Source organism: Rana temporaria, unplaced genomic scaffold (assembly GCF_905171775.1).
Source record: "Rana temporaria unplaced genomic scaffold, aRanTem1.1, whole genome shotgun sequence".
In the NCBI taxonomy this organism is placed as follows: Eukaryota; Metazoa; Chordata; class Amphibia; order Anura; family Ranidae; genus Rana; species Rana temporaria.
In genome coordinates, this window is record NW_024404702.1 from 15,843 (window position 1) to 33,789 (window position 17,947).

At 52.4% G+C, this 17,947-nt stretch overlaps 1 protein-coding gene across 1 annotated transcript in view; it reads left to right on the forward strand.

The window, feature by feature from the left end:
- LOC120923029 (long-chain-fatty-acid--CoA ligase ACSBG1-like) overlaps positions 1–17,287 on the forward strand; it is a 32,615-nt gene extending 15,328 nt beyond the window's left edge. The window contains exons 6-13 of the mRNA XM_040334892.1: positions 91–211; positions 5,529–5,609; positions 6,170–6,313; positions 9,096–9,260; positions 10,753–10,922; positions 11,188–11,406; positions 16,017–16,180; positions 16,318–17,287. Coding sequence (XP_040190826.1) covers positions 91–211; positions 5,529–5,609; positions 6,170–6,313; positions 9,096–9,260; positions 10,753–10,922; positions 11,188–11,406; positions 16,017–16,180; positions 16,318–16,382 — 1,129 coding nt within the window. The 3' untranslated portion in view covers positions 16,383–17,287. The remainder of the gene's footprint in view (positions 1–90; positions 212–5,528; positions 5,610–6,169; positions 6,314–9,095; positions 9,261–10,752; positions 10,923–11,187; positions 11,407–16,016; positions 16,181–16,317) is intronic.
- The last annotated feature ends 660 nt before the right edge of the window (positions 17,288–17,947 follow it).

Consider the following 17,947-nt stretch of genomic DNA (forward strand, 5'->3'; position numbering starts at 1 on the left):
GGGGCAGCCAATCGGTGTCTGGTGGTGAAATTGTAAATTCTCGGTTGTCACATTTTCTATGTAACGTTGCGTTCCTCTCCTCCTCTGCAGGGGTGTGGCGGTTGGTGTTGACCCATCATGCACGGGGTTGTTTTGCCTTAGTGCAGCTCTGGACTCCCAGGCTCAGGTAGTGATGGTGCAGAATGGTCAGCAGCTGCAGAAGATCCTGGAGGTGAGTGGATGAGTGAGCAGCAGATGTCATTCCTGTCCCCTCTCCTCCTGTAAGCTTGGTTCATGTGTAAGACTGACAGAACGGTGCAAAGCTACGGACTCCTGATTGTATCGGCTCAGCTGTCACCTTGTCTTAGTGGGAGTTCTGCTTTAGAGGGTCAGAGAGAGTTGGTATAAAGACAGAGCGAGAGATTGTAGCTGTGCGGAAGACTTATTTAATGGAACATGTAGCACCCGGGGGTTTAGTCGGAGCTCCTCACAAATTTAGTTGCCAAGAGTAATGGAGATGATTTTTCCTGAAGTTTGGCTTTGTTGCACTTTTCTCTCCTACCACTAGGTGGCCGGGTGTTTGGTGGTACTAGATATGAGGGCAACCCAAGGTCAGGTTATGGGGTGTCTCAGCCAATGGGCAGGGGTTTTCTTGAACCCGCTTGGCCTGCTGGGAGAACCTATATATTTGGGTGGAGTCAGGTGATCGCTGTTCTGTGCTGCCTGGACGGCTGTCTGGGTGGACGTGTGTTGAGCTGCCCTGGGCTGCTAGGCCAGTGGTCTCCCGTGGGTATCTGGCTGCCCGTGGGTATCTATCTGGCTGCAAGGCTGTCTGAGGGACTATCCAGAAGTAAGGGCAGCGTTGGGGTTGGGATTGCAGCTTGCAGGCCAACCAAAAGTGCCGGTTCTGCCGGCCGGAGAAGCTGAGGTCGGAGGTAGAAGGGAAGCTGTCACCACTAAGGGAACATCCACCTTATTACCAGGGACCACAGTGAGCAACTGAAGCATGTACCGGAACCATATTCTCACCCTTCATTGGTTGCCGGTAAAAGACAGAATCTCCTTCAAGGCACTTTGCCTAATGCATAAGTGTATTCAAGGAAACGCCTCCCAATATCTATCCAAAAAAATAAAAGCCCACAACCCCAATCACATTCTGCGATCCACCAATCAAAACCTCCTCCAGATACCCAAAGCCAGATACAAGTCCAAAGGAGATCGAAGATTTGCAGTCCAGGGACCTCGCCTGTGGAACGCTCTACCAACTTCCATCTGTCTGGAATCGGACCACTTGACCTTCAGAAGAAAGATTAAACCCATCTCTTCTGAGGTCAAAGGGTTTTACCCACGGAATGGTTACAGCGCCCAGAGGCGATTCAGTTTGCATGTGTTACATAGTTACATAGTTACATAGTTACATAGTTACATAGTTAGTCAGGTTGAAAAAAGACACAAGTCCATCCAGTTCAACCACAAAAAATAAAAAAACAAAAATAAAAAACACAGTAAAATCCCATACACCCAACTCCATACCCACAGTTGATCCAGAGGAAGGCAAAAAACCCCAGCAGAGCATGATCCAATTTGCTAATGCAGGGGAAAAAATTCCTTCCTGATCCCCCGAGAGGCAATCGGATTTACCCTGGATCAACTTTACCTACAAATCTTAGTACTCAGTTATATTCTGTACATTTAGGAAAGAATCCAGACCTTTCTTAAAGCAATCTACTGAGCTGGCCAGAACCACCTCTGGAGGGAGTCTGTTCCACATTTTCACAGCTCTTACTGTGAAGAAACCTTTCCGTATTTGGAGGTGAAATCTCTTTTCCTCTAGACGTAAAGAGTGCCCCCTTGTCCTCAGTGTTGACCGTAAAGTGTTGCGCTATAGAAGTTTTTCACTCACTCACCGAATGGGCACAGTGGAAAATCTGGAAACTTCAGGGGGTGTTCAAGTCAGGGACCCAACCAGGGCAGGTGACGCTTGCAGAGCCTTGTGAGTCGAGACAGAGACAGAGCTGATTAGGGGTGAAGCTTGAAGTATCTGGAGTGCCAAGTCAGGGACCTAGCAGGGAAGCGGGATGACGCTTGAGGGAGATACCACCGCAAACCTTGGAGGAGCTCAAGGGATCCATAGTCAGTGAATCAGATGGTCTAGTGTGAGGGGGATCGGTATTGAAGAACTACAAGGAGCAGTTGTGGTGGAACTGAGAGAACTTATACGTTGAGTTAGGAACTATTAAAGGAGATGATTTCTCCTGAAGTTTGGCTTTGTTGCATTTTTATCTCCTACCACTAGGTGGCAGGGTACTTGGTGGTGCTAGATATGAGGACAACTCAAGGTCAGGTTATGGGTATATGGGGTGTCTCAGCCAATGGGCAGGGGTTTTCTTGAACCCGGTTGGCCTGCTGGGAGAACCTATGTTACCATAGGAGATAGCAATCCTGCAAGTGCAGATGTGGCGCCTTGCTGGGGCCTTTCCCTGCACGGCTGTCCTCCTCTTGAAGTCTTGGAGTCTGCCAATTGACACTCCAACTACTTAACCACTTGCTTACTGGGCACATACACCCCCTTCCTGCCCAGGCAGAATTTTAGCTTCCGGCACTGCGTTGCTTTAACAGACAATTGCGCGGTCGTGCAACGTGGCTCCCAAACAAAATTGATGTCCTTTTTTTCCCACAAATAGAGATTTATTTTGGTGGTATTTGATCACCTCCGCGGTTTTTATTTTTTGTGCTATAAACAAAAAAAGTGTAAATTTTGAAAAAAACACAATATATTTTACTTTTTGCTATAATAAATATCCCCAATTTAAAAAAAAAACGTATTCTACATATTTTTGGTAAAAGTTATAGCACCTACAAATTAGGGGACAGAATTATGATTTTTTTTTTACTAGTAATGGCGGCGATCTGCGACATCTGGCGGCGATTCTTATTGGGACTGCGACGTTATGGCGGACACTTGACACATTTTTAGGACTGTTCACATTTATACAGCGATAAATATGCACTGATTACTGTATAAATGTGACTGGCAGGGAAGGGGTTATCACTAGGGGGCGAGGAAGGGGTTAAATGTGTTCCCTACTAGTGATTCTAACTGTGGTGACTGGGGGAGGTGACCGATGCTGTGTCCCTATGTACAAGGGACACAGCATCAGTCTCCTCTCCCTGACAGGAGGTGGATCTGTGTGTTTACATCCCATCATTACACACAGATCCATGTCCCTGTCTAAAGGCCGATCGCGGGTACCTGCTGGACATCGCGGCCGCCGGGCACGAGCATCTGCATCGCAATGACGTTCTGCATCGCGTTCTGCCAGATTCCTCAACATGGTCAGAGTATCACAGTGGGATGTTTGCATCTGTATGGAGGGGTCAGAGTTGGAGGGGTCTGTACAATGTCAAGAGTACAGGGTTTGGTGTCTTTACTGTGGGATCAGAGGTTGGGGTCGGAGAAGCCTCTGTATGTCGGGGTCGGAGAAGCCTCTGTATGTGGGGGTCGGAGAAGCCTCTGTATGTCGGGGTCGGAGAAGCCTCTGTATGTGGGGGTCGGAGAAGCCTCTGTATGTGGGGGTCGGAGAAGCCTCTGTATGTCGGGGTCGGAGAAGCCTCTGTATGTCGGGGTTGGAGAAGCCTCTGTATGTCGGGGTCGGAGAAGCCTCTGTATGTGGGGGTCGGAGAAGCCTCTGTATGTGGGGGTCGGAGAAGCCTCTGTATGTGGGGGTCGGAGAAGCCTCTGTATGTGGGGGTCGGAGAAGCCTCTGTATGTGGGGGTCGGAGAAGCCTCTGTATGTGGGGGTCGGAGAAGCCTCTGTATGTGGGGGTCGGAGAAGCCTCTGTATGTGGGGGTCGGAGAAGCCTCTGTATGTGGGGGTCGGAGAAGCCTCTGTATGTGGGGGTCGGAGAAGCCTCTGTATGTGGGGGTCGGAGAAGCCTCTGTATGTGGGGGTCGGAGAAGCCTCTGTATGTGGGGGTCGGAGAAGCCTCTGTATGTGGGGGTCGGAGAAGCCTCTGTATGTGGGGGTCGGAGAAGCCTCTGTATGTGGGGGTCGGAGAAGCCTCTGTATGTGGGGGTCGGAGAAGCCTCTGTATGTGGGGGTCGGAGAAGCCTCTGTATGTGGGGGTCGGAGAAGCCTCTGTATGTGGGGGTCGGAGAAGCCTCTGTATGTGGGGGTCGGAGAAGCCTCTGTATGTCGGGGTCGGAGAAGCCTCTATGTCGGGGTCGGAGAAGCCTCTGTATGTGGGGGTCGGAGAAGCCTCTGTATGTGGGGGTCGGAGAAGCCTCTGTATGTGGGGGTCGGAGAAGCCTCTGTATGTGGGGGTCGGAGAAGCCTCTGTATGTGGGGGTCGGAGAAGCCTCTGTATGTCGGGGTCGGAGAAGCCTCTGTATGTGGGGGTCGGAGAAGCCTCTGTATGTCGGGGTCGGAGAAGCCTCTGTATGTGGGGGTCGGAGAAGCCTCTGTATGTGGGGGTCGGAGAAGCCTCTGTATGTCGGGGTCGGAGAAGCCTCTGTATGTCGGGGTTGGAGAAGCCTCTGTATGTCGGGGTCGGAGAAGCCTCTGTATGTCGGGGTCGGAGAAGCCTCTGTATGTGGGGGTCGGAGAAGCCTCTGTATGTGGGGGTCGGAGAAGCCTCTGTATGTGGGGGTCGGAGAAGCCTCTGTATGTGGGGGTCGGAGAAGCCTCTGTATGTGGGGGTCGGAGAAGCCTCTGTATGTGGGGGTCGGAGAAGCCTCTGTATGTGGGGGTCGGAGAAGCCTCTGTATGTGGGGGTCGGAGAAGCCTCTGTATGTGGGGGTCGGAGAAGCCTCTGTATGTGGGGGTCGGAGAAGCCTCTGTATGTGGGGGTCGGAGAAGCCTCTGTATGTGGGGGTCGGAGAAGCCTCTGTATGTGGGGGTCGGAGAAGCCTCTGTATGTGGGGGTCGGAGAAGCCTCTGTATGTGGGGGTCGGAGAAGCCTCTGTATGTGGGGGTCGGAGAAGCCTCTGTATGTGGGGGTCGGAGAAGCCTCTGTATGTGGGGGTCGGAGAAGCCTCTGTATGTGGGGGTCGGAGAAGCCTCTGTATGTGGGGGTCGGAGAAGCCTCTGTATGTCGGGGTCGGAGAAGCCTCTGTATGTCGGGGTCGGAGAAGCCTCTGTATGTCGGGGTCGGAGAAGCCTCTGTATGTCGGGGTCGGAGAAGCCTCTGTATGTCGGGGTCGGAGAAGCCTCTGTATGTCGGGGTCGGAGAAGCCTCTGTATGTCGGGGTCGGAGAAGCCTCTGTATTTTCGGGTCACAGGTCCAGGTATGAGGTGCTTGTAAGATGTGCTCAGAGTTGAGGCTCTGTATAGTGGGGTTAGAGGTCAGGATTGGTGGCTTCTGTCCTGTGGAATCAGAGGTCAGGGCTGGAAGAATATGTACGGTTGGGTTGGAGGTCAGGTTCGGTGTAACTTTATTCGCAGAGCAGCAAAGACAATGTTCTCTGCAAACTCTCCTTCACCATATGAGGTCTTGGTAGAAGTAGGAGGATATGTGGGGGTGGCTGACCAATCGCGTTCATTTTCCAGGTGCGGGAGAGGCTGTCCGGGCTGAAGGCAATTGTGCAGTGGGAAGGACCGGTGGAGGAATCTCATCCTATGATTTACACAGTGAGTCATCTCAGTCCTGTCTTCTCGTGTCTCTCTGGTCCCCCCCCATCTTCTCATGTAGATCCAGTCCCTCATCCTTGTGTCTCTCCGGTCCCCCCCATCTTCTCATGTAGATCCAGTCCCTCATCCTCGTGTCTCTCTGGTCCCCCCCATCTTCTCATGTAGATCCAGTCCCTCAGCCTCGTGTCTCTCCGGTCCCCCCCATCTTCTCATGTAGATCAAGTCCCTCAGCCTCGTCTCTCCGGTCCCCCCCATCTTCTCATGTAGATCCAGTTCCTCATCCTCGTGTCTCTCCGGTCCCCCCCATCTTCTCATGTAGATCCAGTCCCTCATCCTCGTGTCTCTCCAGTCCCCCTCATCTTCTCATGTAGATCCAGTCCCCCATCCCCTCGTGTGTCTCTCCGGTCCCCCCCATCTTCTCATGTAGATCCAGTCCCCCATCCTCTCGTGTCTGGCTCTAGCTCTGCACACGGCGTCTTCACTTTTATCTGTCCTCATCTTCTTCATCCTTTCCATGTCGGTCCTCTGTCTTCTCATCCTCTTGGTCCATCTATTTCCAGTGGGAGCAGCTGATGGACCTGGGCTCAGAAGCAGAGGAATCCCATCTTTATCAGGTCATATGTCAGCAAAGATCCAACCAGTGCTGCGCCGTGGTATATGAGAGTGCCGTGGAGCCGAAGGGAGTCCTGCTCAGCCATGACAATGTAAGACCTCCGATGACCTCATTTTATTGGTGATGTTAAAGTGGAACTCTGGACATAATGTCCATATGGAGTCTATCAAAAGCAGAACGGTGATCTTTGTTCTTTCTGGAGTACCCCTGTGTAACGGTCACCACCGTTTACGACCTTCCATCAACTACGACAGCTTATCTGACACAGACAAATCAGCAGGCTTCCCGTTTCCCAGAATAACGAGACTTGCTCCGTGTTCTCTGGTTTCAAATGAAGACAACTTTAATAGTTTCTTCTCAGCTTATATACAGTACAAAGCAAGGAAGTATTCAAAGGGACAATGAAATCTCCACCCCCCTAATCACACAGTAAGGCTAATTACTAAACATTCCTTCATTAACAGCATAACAAACAAAACACCATCACACAATGATCTCCTTCCAATCCACATCCCCAGACAGACGTTCTGTCTCCTACAAGTACATTCCACACATAAACAGTATTTAGTATGCATAATTATAGGTCTGGGAGGAGACCTGGGATTAACACCTTTACACAAGGACAATGGAATGTCTTCCAGGAGCCCTGACTCAATTAGCATCTCACTAGTCAGGGCTAATCATAGAAATAAGTCATAGAATATTATTTGCAGGCATTAAGGAATATACTGTAAATCACTATCCACGCCAAAACAATCCAACATGTGTACCCCATCTCCTGGCTCAATCTGTGCATAAAAGTGACTCCTGTTACCCCCTGTAACATTGCTGTTACCTGTTGATCCTGCCAGGGGATCCAGTGTAAAACGACCAGCAGCAATGACTGTTACAAGAAGTCCCAATCTCGGCTGTCCATCATCCAGCAGGGGGCTTTAGCTTGGACCTAGCACAGGGATTGGACCCGGCACAGTGGAAGGTGGTCACACCTCGGCAGTACTAGAGCGACTGTTGGCGAGCAGAGACTGGCGGCATTTACAGGGAATTCTATATTTGGGTTTATCGCAAATGATCTCCTCCGATCCTAATTGGGGGGGGAGGAGATTCATTCAATGAAGATCACCGGCCCCAGCAATTGTTCCATTGTATCCATCTCTTTAGAATTGTAGCGATATCATTGGTCCATGGTTTATACAATGTCGGGGGTAACGATGATACCATGGGGACACAATTTCGGGGGTATATTGATACCATGGGGACACAATGTCAGGGGTATATTGATGATACCATGGGGACACAATGTCAGGGGTATATTGATGATACCATGGGGACACAATGTCAGGGGTATATTGATGATACCATGGGGACACAATGTCGGGGGTATATTTATGATACTATGGGGGACACAATGTCAGGGGTATATTGATGATACCATGGGGACACAATGTCAGGGGTATATTTATGATACTATGGGGGACACAATGTCAGGGGTATATTGATGATACCATGGGGACACAATGTCAGGGGTATATTGATGATACCATGGGGACACAATGTCAGGGGTATATTTATGATACTATGGGGGACACAATGTCAGGGGTATATTGATGATACCATGGGGACACAATGTCAGGGGTATATTGATGATACCATGGGGACACAATGTCAGGGGTATATTGATACCATGGGGACACAATGTCAGGGGTATATTGATGATACCACAGGGACACAATGTCGGGGGGGGACGATGATACCATGGGGACACAATGTCAGGGGGAACAGATATAGCCCTGACATTGTGTCCCCCATGGTATCATTGATATACCCCTGACATTGTATCCCCATGGTATCATCGATATACCCCTGACATTGTATCCCCATGGTATCATCGATATACCCCTGACATTGTATCCCCATGGTATCATCGATATACCCCTGACATTGTATCCCCATGGTATGTTTCCCCTGACATTGTGTCCCCATGGTATGTTTCCCCTGACGTTGTTTCCCCTGACGTTGTGTCCCCATGGTAGGTTTCCCCTGACGTTGTGTCCCCATGGTAGGTTTCCCCTGACGTTGTGTCCCCATGGTAGGTTTCCCCTGACGTTGTGTCCCCATGGTAGGTTTCCCCTGACGTTGTGTCCCCATGGTAGGTTTCCCCTGACGTTGTGTCCCCATGGTAGGTTTCCCCTGACGTTGTGTCCCCATGGTAGGTTTCCCCTGACGTTGTGTCCCCATGGTAGGTTTCCCCTGACGTTGTGTCCCCATGGTAGGTTTCCCCTGACGTTGTGTCCCCATGGTAGGTTTCCCCTGACGTTGTGTCCCCATGGTAGGTTTCCCCTGACGTTGTGTCCCCATGGTAGGTTTCCCCTGACGTTGTGTCCCCATGGTAGGTTTCCCCTGACGTTGTGTCCCCGATACCATGGGGACACAATGTCGGGGGGTATGATGAGATGGGGGACACAATGATATGGTTACAATGTAGCGATATTCCTTTAGAAGTAGATTGCCAGGAAAGTTCCGCCTTTCTGGTAATCTTTATATCCGCATTTCCATGCACTTTCAGAAAACCTTTTGGCGTATGGTGCCATCCTTGTGAAAATGCCAATTTTCTGGCTGTCCTGATAGAAGGGCACAGACTTTCTGGGTGTGATCATTGGTGATGGGGTAGAATTATCTGCTCGGGATACAGATGTGGGTTTTATTTGTATGGTGCTCTATATACATTTATATACATAGGATGATGATTTCTCGGAGGAGGAAGGACCTGGTGGGAGCACCTCGGGTCCAGCCAGTAACGCTCTGCAGATGCCACGGGGCCGATTTCTGGGGTCATTCCACCATCCTCACTCTGGAATATCTTCTTCTTTCCGCAGGTGACCTGGACGTGTTGGGCGATGGCGAAGTCGCTGGGCCTGGGGTCAGAGGAGCGCGTGGTCAGTTATTTGCCCCTCAGTCACATGACTGTCCAAATGTTTGACCTGTGGCTGCCCCTCTGTTGTGGGGGCCAAACTTACTTCACCGGGGCCAAAGACCCCAAGGTAACCACCGATGGAGGCTTTACTGAGAGATTGGTTCCTGGATTATGGGTCCTCCTCTATACCAACTGGAAATTAGGGGAGTGGGGGTCACAACGTAGGACTGGGGAAAGGGGGGACACAGGAGATGAAGGGGGTGACCCCACATTGTGGCTGTGGGAAGGAGGGTCCCCACTTAGAGGTTGGAGAATAGGGGGTATCCCATAACTGGAGAAAGAGGGGTGCCCCACAGAGTCTGGGGGAGGGTGTGCTTCCATATACAGGTGCTGGAGAAGGGGAATTTACACGGAGGCTGGGGAAAGTGGGGGTCCCACAGAGGCTGGGGGGAGGGTGTGCTTCCATATACAGGTTCTGGAGAAGGGGAATTTACACGGAGGCTGGGGAAAGTGGGGGTCCCACAGAGGCTGGGGGAGGGTGTGCTTCCATATACAGGTTCTGGAGAAGGGAAATTTACACGGAGGCTGGGGAAAGTGGGGGTCCCACAGAGGCTGGGGGAGGGTGTGCTTCCATATACAGGTGCTGGAGAAGGGGAATTTACACAGAGGCTGGGGAAAGTGGGGGTCCCACAGAGGCTGGGGGAGGGTGTGCTTCCATATACAGGTTCTGGAGAAGGGGAATTTACACGGAGGCTGGGGAAAGTGGGGGTCCCACAGAGAGGCTGGGGGGAGGGTGTGCTTCCATATACAGGTTCTGGAGAAGGGGAATTTACACGGAGGCTGGGGAAAGTGGGGGTCCCACAGAGAGGCTGGGGGGAGGGTGTGCTTCCATATACAGGTGCTGGAGAAGGGGAATTTACATGGAGGCTGGGGAAAGTGGGGGTCCCACAGAGGCTGGGGGGAGGGTGTGCTTCCATATACAGGTGCTGGAGAAGGGGAATTTACACGGAGGCTGGGGAAAGTGGGGGTCCCACAGAGGCTGGGGGAGGGTGTGCTTCCATATACAGGTGCTGGAGAAGGGGAATTTACACGGAGGCTGGGGAAAGTGGGGGTCCCACAGAGGCTGGGGGGAGGGTGTGCTTCCATATACAGGTTCTGGGGAAGGGGAATTTACACGGAGGCTGGGGAAAGTGGGGGTCCCACAGAGGCTGGGGGAGGGTGTGCTTCCATATACAGGTTCTGGGGAAAGTGGGGGTCCCACAGAGGCTGGGGGGAGGGTGTGCTTCCATATACAGGTGCTGGAGAAGGGGAATTTACACGGAGGCTGGGGAAAGTGGGGGTCTCACATGAGCTTGGCTCGATATACAGGTCTATCAATGGGACCGTTCCTGAAAGCCAGAGGGTGTTTGACTGGAGAAAGAGTCCCCCCCCCCGTTTCCCCTATAAGAGGCCACAGCTTAGACTAAAATGAGGTCCACATACAGGACCACAGTGTAAAGGAGGCCTCTGCTCTCCAGGAACCCTAACTTTTGGGATATTTATAGAGTATGACCCCCAACAACGTCATTCAGATCTTGCATCGTTATGGCAGAACTCCGCTCAGACTGTTGCCTTCACAGGTGTCCCTCCTATCAACACTGAAAGCTGTGCACCCCACCTATTTTCTGGGGTTCCCCAAGTTCTGGGAGAAGGTGAGGAGGAAGTGGATGTTGGCAGCCAGGAAGGTGAATCCTCTGCAGAAGAAGATCCTCCGCTGGGCCCGAGAAAAGGGTCTCCAGGCCAGCAGAAGGTGAGCGATTTCTCAGGGGAAAAGCTGAGACTCCGCCCTCTGTGCCAGGTCTGTAGAAGGCTAATGATGACTTGTGTGACTGGCTTGTATATGGGGGGGAGCCAGGAAGGGTTTCTTATAAAGATGGGTAATGCCAAGGTTCCTGGTCACAGCATAGGGTGGCATACAAGGTACAGACTGGGTGAAATGTGTTGATCTGATGGAAGTAAACTGAATGTGGGTACATATGATGTCTTCTCCATCTGACTATTACTCCTCATTGCAGGCTGGGCCCTCAGCCCTGGGGGTACTCCCTTGCTGAACGTCTGATCTTCCATCCTGCCCACCAGGCGCTGGGGTTGGATCGCTGTGTGCGCTGCTATATGGGAACCGAGCCGGTCACCCAGGAGGTGGTGGAGTATTACAGGAGTCTGGGGATGGAATTACTGGAAGTGTACGGCATGAATGAAACCAGCGGCGTGCACAGCCTGGCACTGCCGGGAAGGTGAGTCCTACCAGACAGGATATGGAGACCACCTAGAGGACAGTATGTCAAATGGAGACCACCTATAGGACAGTAGAGGTGGGCAAGCTGCACACTTTGGAGGCCACCTATAGGACAGTAGAGGTGGGCAAGCTGCAGGATATGGAGATCTATAGGACAAGTAGACGGGTGGTCTAGTTGTAGACTTTGGAGGCCACCTATATGATGGTAAAGGCTGTCAAATGGAGAATATGGAGATCACACTTAAAAATGGCAAAGGTGGCTGAGCTGAAGAATATGAAGACCACGTGTAGAATGGTAGAAATGGCCCAACTGGAGAACATGGAGACCATCTATAGGAAGGTTGAAGTGTCCAAGCTGCAGAATTTGGAGGCCACTATAGAAAGGGGTAGCCAAGTTGAATAATATGAAGACCACCTATAGTATTGAGGTGGCTGAACTGCAGACTACAAAGACCACCTATAGAATGGTACAAGTGGCCCAAATGCAGAATATGGACACCAGCTAGAGGACATTGGAGCTGCAATCTAGTCTGAGGAAGATGGGAAAACGCTGATATAGTAGATCTTCATTTCTGTGGCCTGTCCTGGGCCTTCTGTCATTCCTCTTCTCCAAGACCCTCCATCATATGAAGACTGATCACCTCTCTTGCCCCTCATAGGGGACAGTATATAAAGTCCTCCCTCCTATTTTATTTGTCATGAGGACTGTTCCACCCCCTCACCTGGACCCCCCATCATATGAAGACTGTCCCCCACCTCTCCTTCTCAGAGGGGGACAGTATATAAAGTCCTCCCTCCTATTTTATTTGTCATGAGGACTGTTCCACCCCTCACCTGGACCCCCCACCATATGAAGACTGTTCTACCTCTCCCCTTCCTAGGGGGACAATATAATGTTCCTATTGTAGCCTCCAGAGTCAGGAGACATCCTATGTAGAGTGGGTTACAAGGCATAGTGAGTGTAATGCAAGGTAGATGGAAGGGGGCCAGACACTTCTTGAATGCAAAGAGTTTTGCCTCTTGAACAGAACTGTGGGAGAGAGGGCAAGGGCCAGGACACCCTTAAGTAGATGCAATGTTAATTGGTAACTCAGACCTCTTTAGGAAGGTATCCAGCCAGTTGCCACATCTGCATGTGTAGGATCGCTGTCTCCTATGGCAACAGTCTTGTGACATTTTCCAACAAAGGTTGTGATGAACTTTCACGTCTACAACCTTCTATTGTAGAATTTCGCTGAGCTCCCAGTCTATCACAGACCTACTGACCCACTGCCACTGGATCTCCTAAGCTCATCCGTTCTTCTCACTCAGTATCTTCAAGCATCACCCCGCGTCCCTGTTGGGTCCCTAGCTTGGCACTCTGATACTCAAGCTTCATCCCACTGGCCTGCTCGGTCCCTGGCTTGGCACATAATGATCTGCAAGTGTCACCTCCACTGGTTGGGTCCCTAGCTAGGCACTTGCTGAAGTTTCCCGGTTCTTCGCAGTCCCCGGTTGGTGAGAATGTTGCTCCGGTACTTCAGTTACTCACTGTGGTCCCTGGTAATAAGATGGTTGGTCCCTTACTGGTGACAGCTTCCCCCTTACCTCCGAGCACGGCAGCTTCCCCCTTACCTCCGAGCACGGCAGCTTCCCCCTTACCTCCGAGCACGGCAGCTTCCCCCTTACCTCCGAGCACGGCAGCTTCCCCCTTACCTCCGAGCACGGCAGCTTCCCCCTTACCTCCGAGCACGGCAGCTTCCCCCTTACCTCCGAGCACGGCAGCTTCCCCCTTACCTCCGAGCACGGCAGCTTCCCCCTTACCTCCGAGCACGGCAGCTTCCCCCTTACCTCCGAGCACGGCAGCTTCCCCCTTACCTCCGAGCACGGCAGCTTCCCCCTTACCTCCGAGCACGGCAGCTTCCCCCTTACCTCCGAGCACGGCAGCTTCCCCCTTACCTCCGAGCACGGCAGCTTCCCCCTTACCTCCGAGCACGGCAGCTTCCCCCTTACCTCCGAGCACGGCAGCTTCCCCCTTACCTCCGAGCACGGCAGCTTCCCCTCTACCTCCGACCACGGCAGCTTCTCTGGCCGGCAGAACCGTTACTTTTGGTTAAACTGAACCCTGAAATCCCAACCCTATGCTGCTCTCTTGCTTCTGGATAGTCCCTCAGACAGGCTAGCAGCCAAATGTCCCCAGAGTAGGCCCAATCTCTGGCCTAGCAGCCCAGGGCAGACACATGTCCACCCAGACAGCCGTCCAGGTGGACATGTGTCCTCAATCACCTGACTTCACCCAAATATATAGGCTATCCCAGCAGGGAAAGGGACCCAAGAACATCCCTGCCCATTGACTGATATACCTCATTCAAGAGAGAAGTGCAGCAATTCCACAATTGGGGTGAAATTAATTGACCTGCTGACAAATGGCCAAGACAACTATCACTTGGCAAATAAACTTAATAGCAATCCTGCCTAAACATCAGGGTGCTCTATCATCATCATCATGGATCTTCTGTCATTCCTTTAAGCCCTGTAGGGCCAATAGGATGTCCCTCTCCTGGACCTTCTATCATATGAAGACTGTTCATTCCTCTCCTCCCTGAAGGGCCAATAGGATGTCCCTCTCCTGGACCTTCTGTCATTCCTCTCCTCCCTGAAGAACCAATAGAATGTCCCTCTCCTGGATCTTCTGTCATTCCTCTCCTCCCTGAAAGGCCAATAGAATGTCCCTCCCCTAGATCTTCTGCCATTCCTTTCCTCTGGGGTGGGCCAATAGAACGTCCCTCTCCTGGATCTTCTGTCATTCCTCTCCTCTGGGGTGGGCCAATAGAACGTCCCTCTCCTGGATCTTCTGCCATTCCTCTCCTCCCTGAAGGGCCAATAGATAGTCCCTCTCCTGGATCTTCTGCCATTCCTCTCCTCCCTGAAGGGCCAATAGATAGTCCCTCTCCTGGATCTTCTGCCATTCCTCTCCTCTGGGGTGGGCCAATAGAACGTCCCTCTCCTGGGCCTTCTGCCATTCCTCTCCTCTGGGGTGGGCCAATAGATAGTCCCTCTCCTGGATCTTCTGCCATTCCTCTCCTCTGGGGTGGGCCAATAGATAGTCCCTCTCCTGGATCTTCTGCCATTCCTCTCCTCTGGGGTGGGCCAATAGATAGTCCCTCTCCTGGATCTTCTGCCATTCCTCTCCTCCCTGAAGGGCCAATAGAACGTCCCTCTCCTGGGCCTTCTGCCATTCCTCTCCTCTGGGGTGGGCCAATAGAACGTCCCTCTCCTGGATCTTCTGCCATTCCTCTCCTCTGGGGTGGAACAATAGAACGTCCCTCTCCTGGATCTTCTGCCATTCCTCTCCTCTGGGGTGGGCCAATAGAACGTCCCTCTCCTGGGCCTTCTGCCATTCCTCTCCTCTGGGGTGGGCCAATAGAACGTCCCTCTCCTGGATCTTCTGTCATTCCTCTCCTCTGGGGTGGAACAATAGAACGTCCCTCTCCTGGATCTTCTGCCATTCCTCTCCTCTGGGGTGGGCCAATAGAACGTCCCTCTCCTGGATCTTCTGTCATTCCTCTCCTCTGGGGTGGGCCAATAGATAGTCCCTCTCCTGGATCTTCTGCCATTCCTCTCCTCTGGGGTGGGCCAATAGAACGTCCCTCTCCTGGATCTTCTGCCATTCCTCTCCTCTGGGGTGGGCCAATAGATAGTCCCTCTCCTGGATCTTCTGCCATTCCTCTCCTCTGGGGTGGGCCAATAGAACGTCCCTCTCCTGGATCTTCTGCCATTCCTCTCCTCTGGGGTGGGCCAATAGATAGTCCCTCTCCTGGATCTTCTGCCATTCCTCTCCTCCCTGAAGGGCCAATAGAACGTCCCTCTCCTGGGCCTTCTGCCATTCCTCTCCTCTGGGGTGGGCCAATAGAACGTCCCTCTCCTGGATCTTCTGTCATTCCTCTCCTCTGGGGTGGAACAATAGAACGTCCCTCTCCTGGATCTTCTGTCATTCCTCTCCTCTGGGGTGGGCCAATAGAACGTCCCTCTCCTGGATCTTCTGTCATTCCTCTCCTCTGGGGTGGGCCAATAGAACGTCCCTCTCCTGGATCTTCTGTCATTCCTCTCCTCTGGGGTGGAACAATAGAACGTCCCTCTCCTGGATCTTCTGCCATTCCTCTCCTCTGGGGTGGAACAATAGAACGTCCCTCTCCTGGATCTTCTGCCATTCCTCTCCTCTGGGGTGGGCCAATAGATAGTCCCTCTCCTGGATCTTCTGCCATTCCTCTCCTCTGGGGTGGGCCAATAGAACGTCCCTCTCCTGGATCTTCTGCCATTCCTCTCCTCTGGGGTGGGCCAATAGAACGTCCCTCTCCTGGATCTTCTGCCATTCCTCTCCTCCCTGAAGGGCCAATAGAACGTCCCTCTCCTGGATCTTCTGCCATTCCTCTCCTCTGGGGTGGGCCAATAGAATGTCCCTCTCCTGCCATTCCTCTCCTCTGGGGTGGGCCAATAGAACGTCCCTCTCCTGGGCCTTCTGCCATTCCTCTCCTCTGGGGTGGGCCAATAGAACGTCCCTCTCCTGGATCTTCTGTCATTCCTCTCCTCTGGTGTGGGCCAATATAATGGACTTTCTTCTCTCTGTAGGACCTCTGAGGAGCTCTCGGGGTGCAGAAGCCACGTGTTGCCTACAGGAGAATGGAGAGTTTGGGGGCGTCACATCTGCATGGGGTACACTGGGAACGAGGAGAGGACCCGAGGGGTGATGGATGAAGAGGACTGGTTCATCACCGAGGACCTGGAGAGGGAAGGTGAGGAGGATGGGTACAACACTGCGGTATATGTCGGCGCCATCTACTGTAGATGTATGACTGGGGGGGGGATATTGAAGTGTAAGCTCCTCTGGTATAGGTGGATGTGATATAACGGATGGTATTTGTCTCCTCAGGCGGTGGCACAGGACGGGAGAAGACGCGGAGGAGGGAGGACGTGGGTCTCTATATGGAGCTGTGATCCCTGTTTGGGGGAGGAGCTTCACATCTCTCGCTTCATGTTGTGTTCTTATTGGTCCGTTTTGGATCATCTTTTTTACTAATATTTTGTATTTGTTCCTCCATGTCTCTCCATTGTGATGTATGTATATGGGGGAGGGGGGGGTGTGATATTCAGGGATTGGTGCTCCCTGGCAGGAGCCTCCAAGCCCCTCCCCCCTGGACATTCTCCCCCTCCCCCATCTCGATAATAAAGTTCTTCTGATCCTCGCTCTCCTCCAGATGCTTGCCCATCGGTCGTGCCTTGTTCCTCCTCCAGATGCTTGCCCATCGGTCGTGCCTTGGTCCTCCTCCAGATGCTTGCCCATCGGTCGTGCCTTGTTCCTCCTCCAGATGCTTGTCCATCGGTCGTGCCTTGTTCCTCCTCCAGATGCTTGTCCATCGGTCGTGCCATGTTCCTCCTGCAGATGCTTGCCCATCGGTCGTGCCTTGTTCCTCCTGCAGATGCTTGCCCATCGGTCGTGCCTTGTTCCTCCTCCAGATGCTTGCCCGTCGGTCGTGCCTTGTTCCTCCTCCAGATGCTTGCCCGTCGGTCGTGCCTTGTTCCTCCACCAGATGCTTGCCCGTCGGTCGTGCCTTGTTCCTCCTCCAGATGCTTGCCCGTCGGTCGTGCCTTGTTCCTCCTCCAGATGCTTGCCCGTCGGTCGTGCCTTGTTCCTCCACCAGATGCTTGCCCATCGGTCGTGCCTTGTTCCTCCTCCAGATGGCAGCATTGTAGCAGTGATGAGTGTTCAGCGGAGGTGAAGAGTGCGCTATCAGGGGATCGCACTGATTGGTCCTGTGACATTCTGTGTAATTGATCTCCCCTGACCTTGTACTGTGATAGCTGAAGGGAAGTGACTTTCAATAAATATTTAATGATCAGGATTGGTATTGGAATTATTTTGTCTCCGATGTAAATCTCCACCCAAAAATTGTTTTATTTTTCTAATTTTGGGAGGAGTGGTGAGGGGGGGGGTGTCCTCCTCGGGGGAGGTTCTATTTGAGGAGTGATCGGTGACAACGCGCTTAGATTTCTCTCACTTCCTGTTGTGTCTCCAGGACAGGAAGTGACCTCTGGAGTTTCAGGACCGTTCTGTACTCCACATGCAGGTCTCCTGGGGGGGGCGCTCTAAAATGGTTGATGAATACGGTCAATGTTACCATGAGGGGGGTCCAGAAGTAGATCACCTACCTATTTCTCAAGGTGGGAGGGGGGGGTCTGGTCATCTCTGAACAGAAATGTGAGGGGGGGGGAGGATTGGGGAGTTTAGAAATGGATTACTCACGTTGGGGGGGGGGTGTCCAGTCTTCTTTGGTCAGCAATTCCGTTTGTGCTCCTGGGGGGGGTGGTGTCTGAGGTCTAGGTGTAAAATTCCTGTTTCTCACGGGGAACACCATTTGTGTTCACATGGGGGGGTCTCGGATGTAGAATACCTGTTTCTTATAAGGGGGGGGGGTCTCGGATACAGAATACCTGTTTCTTGGGGGGGGGGGGGGGGTTGGCTGTGTCTGGGGAACAGACCATTGGTGTTTCTGGGGGGGGGG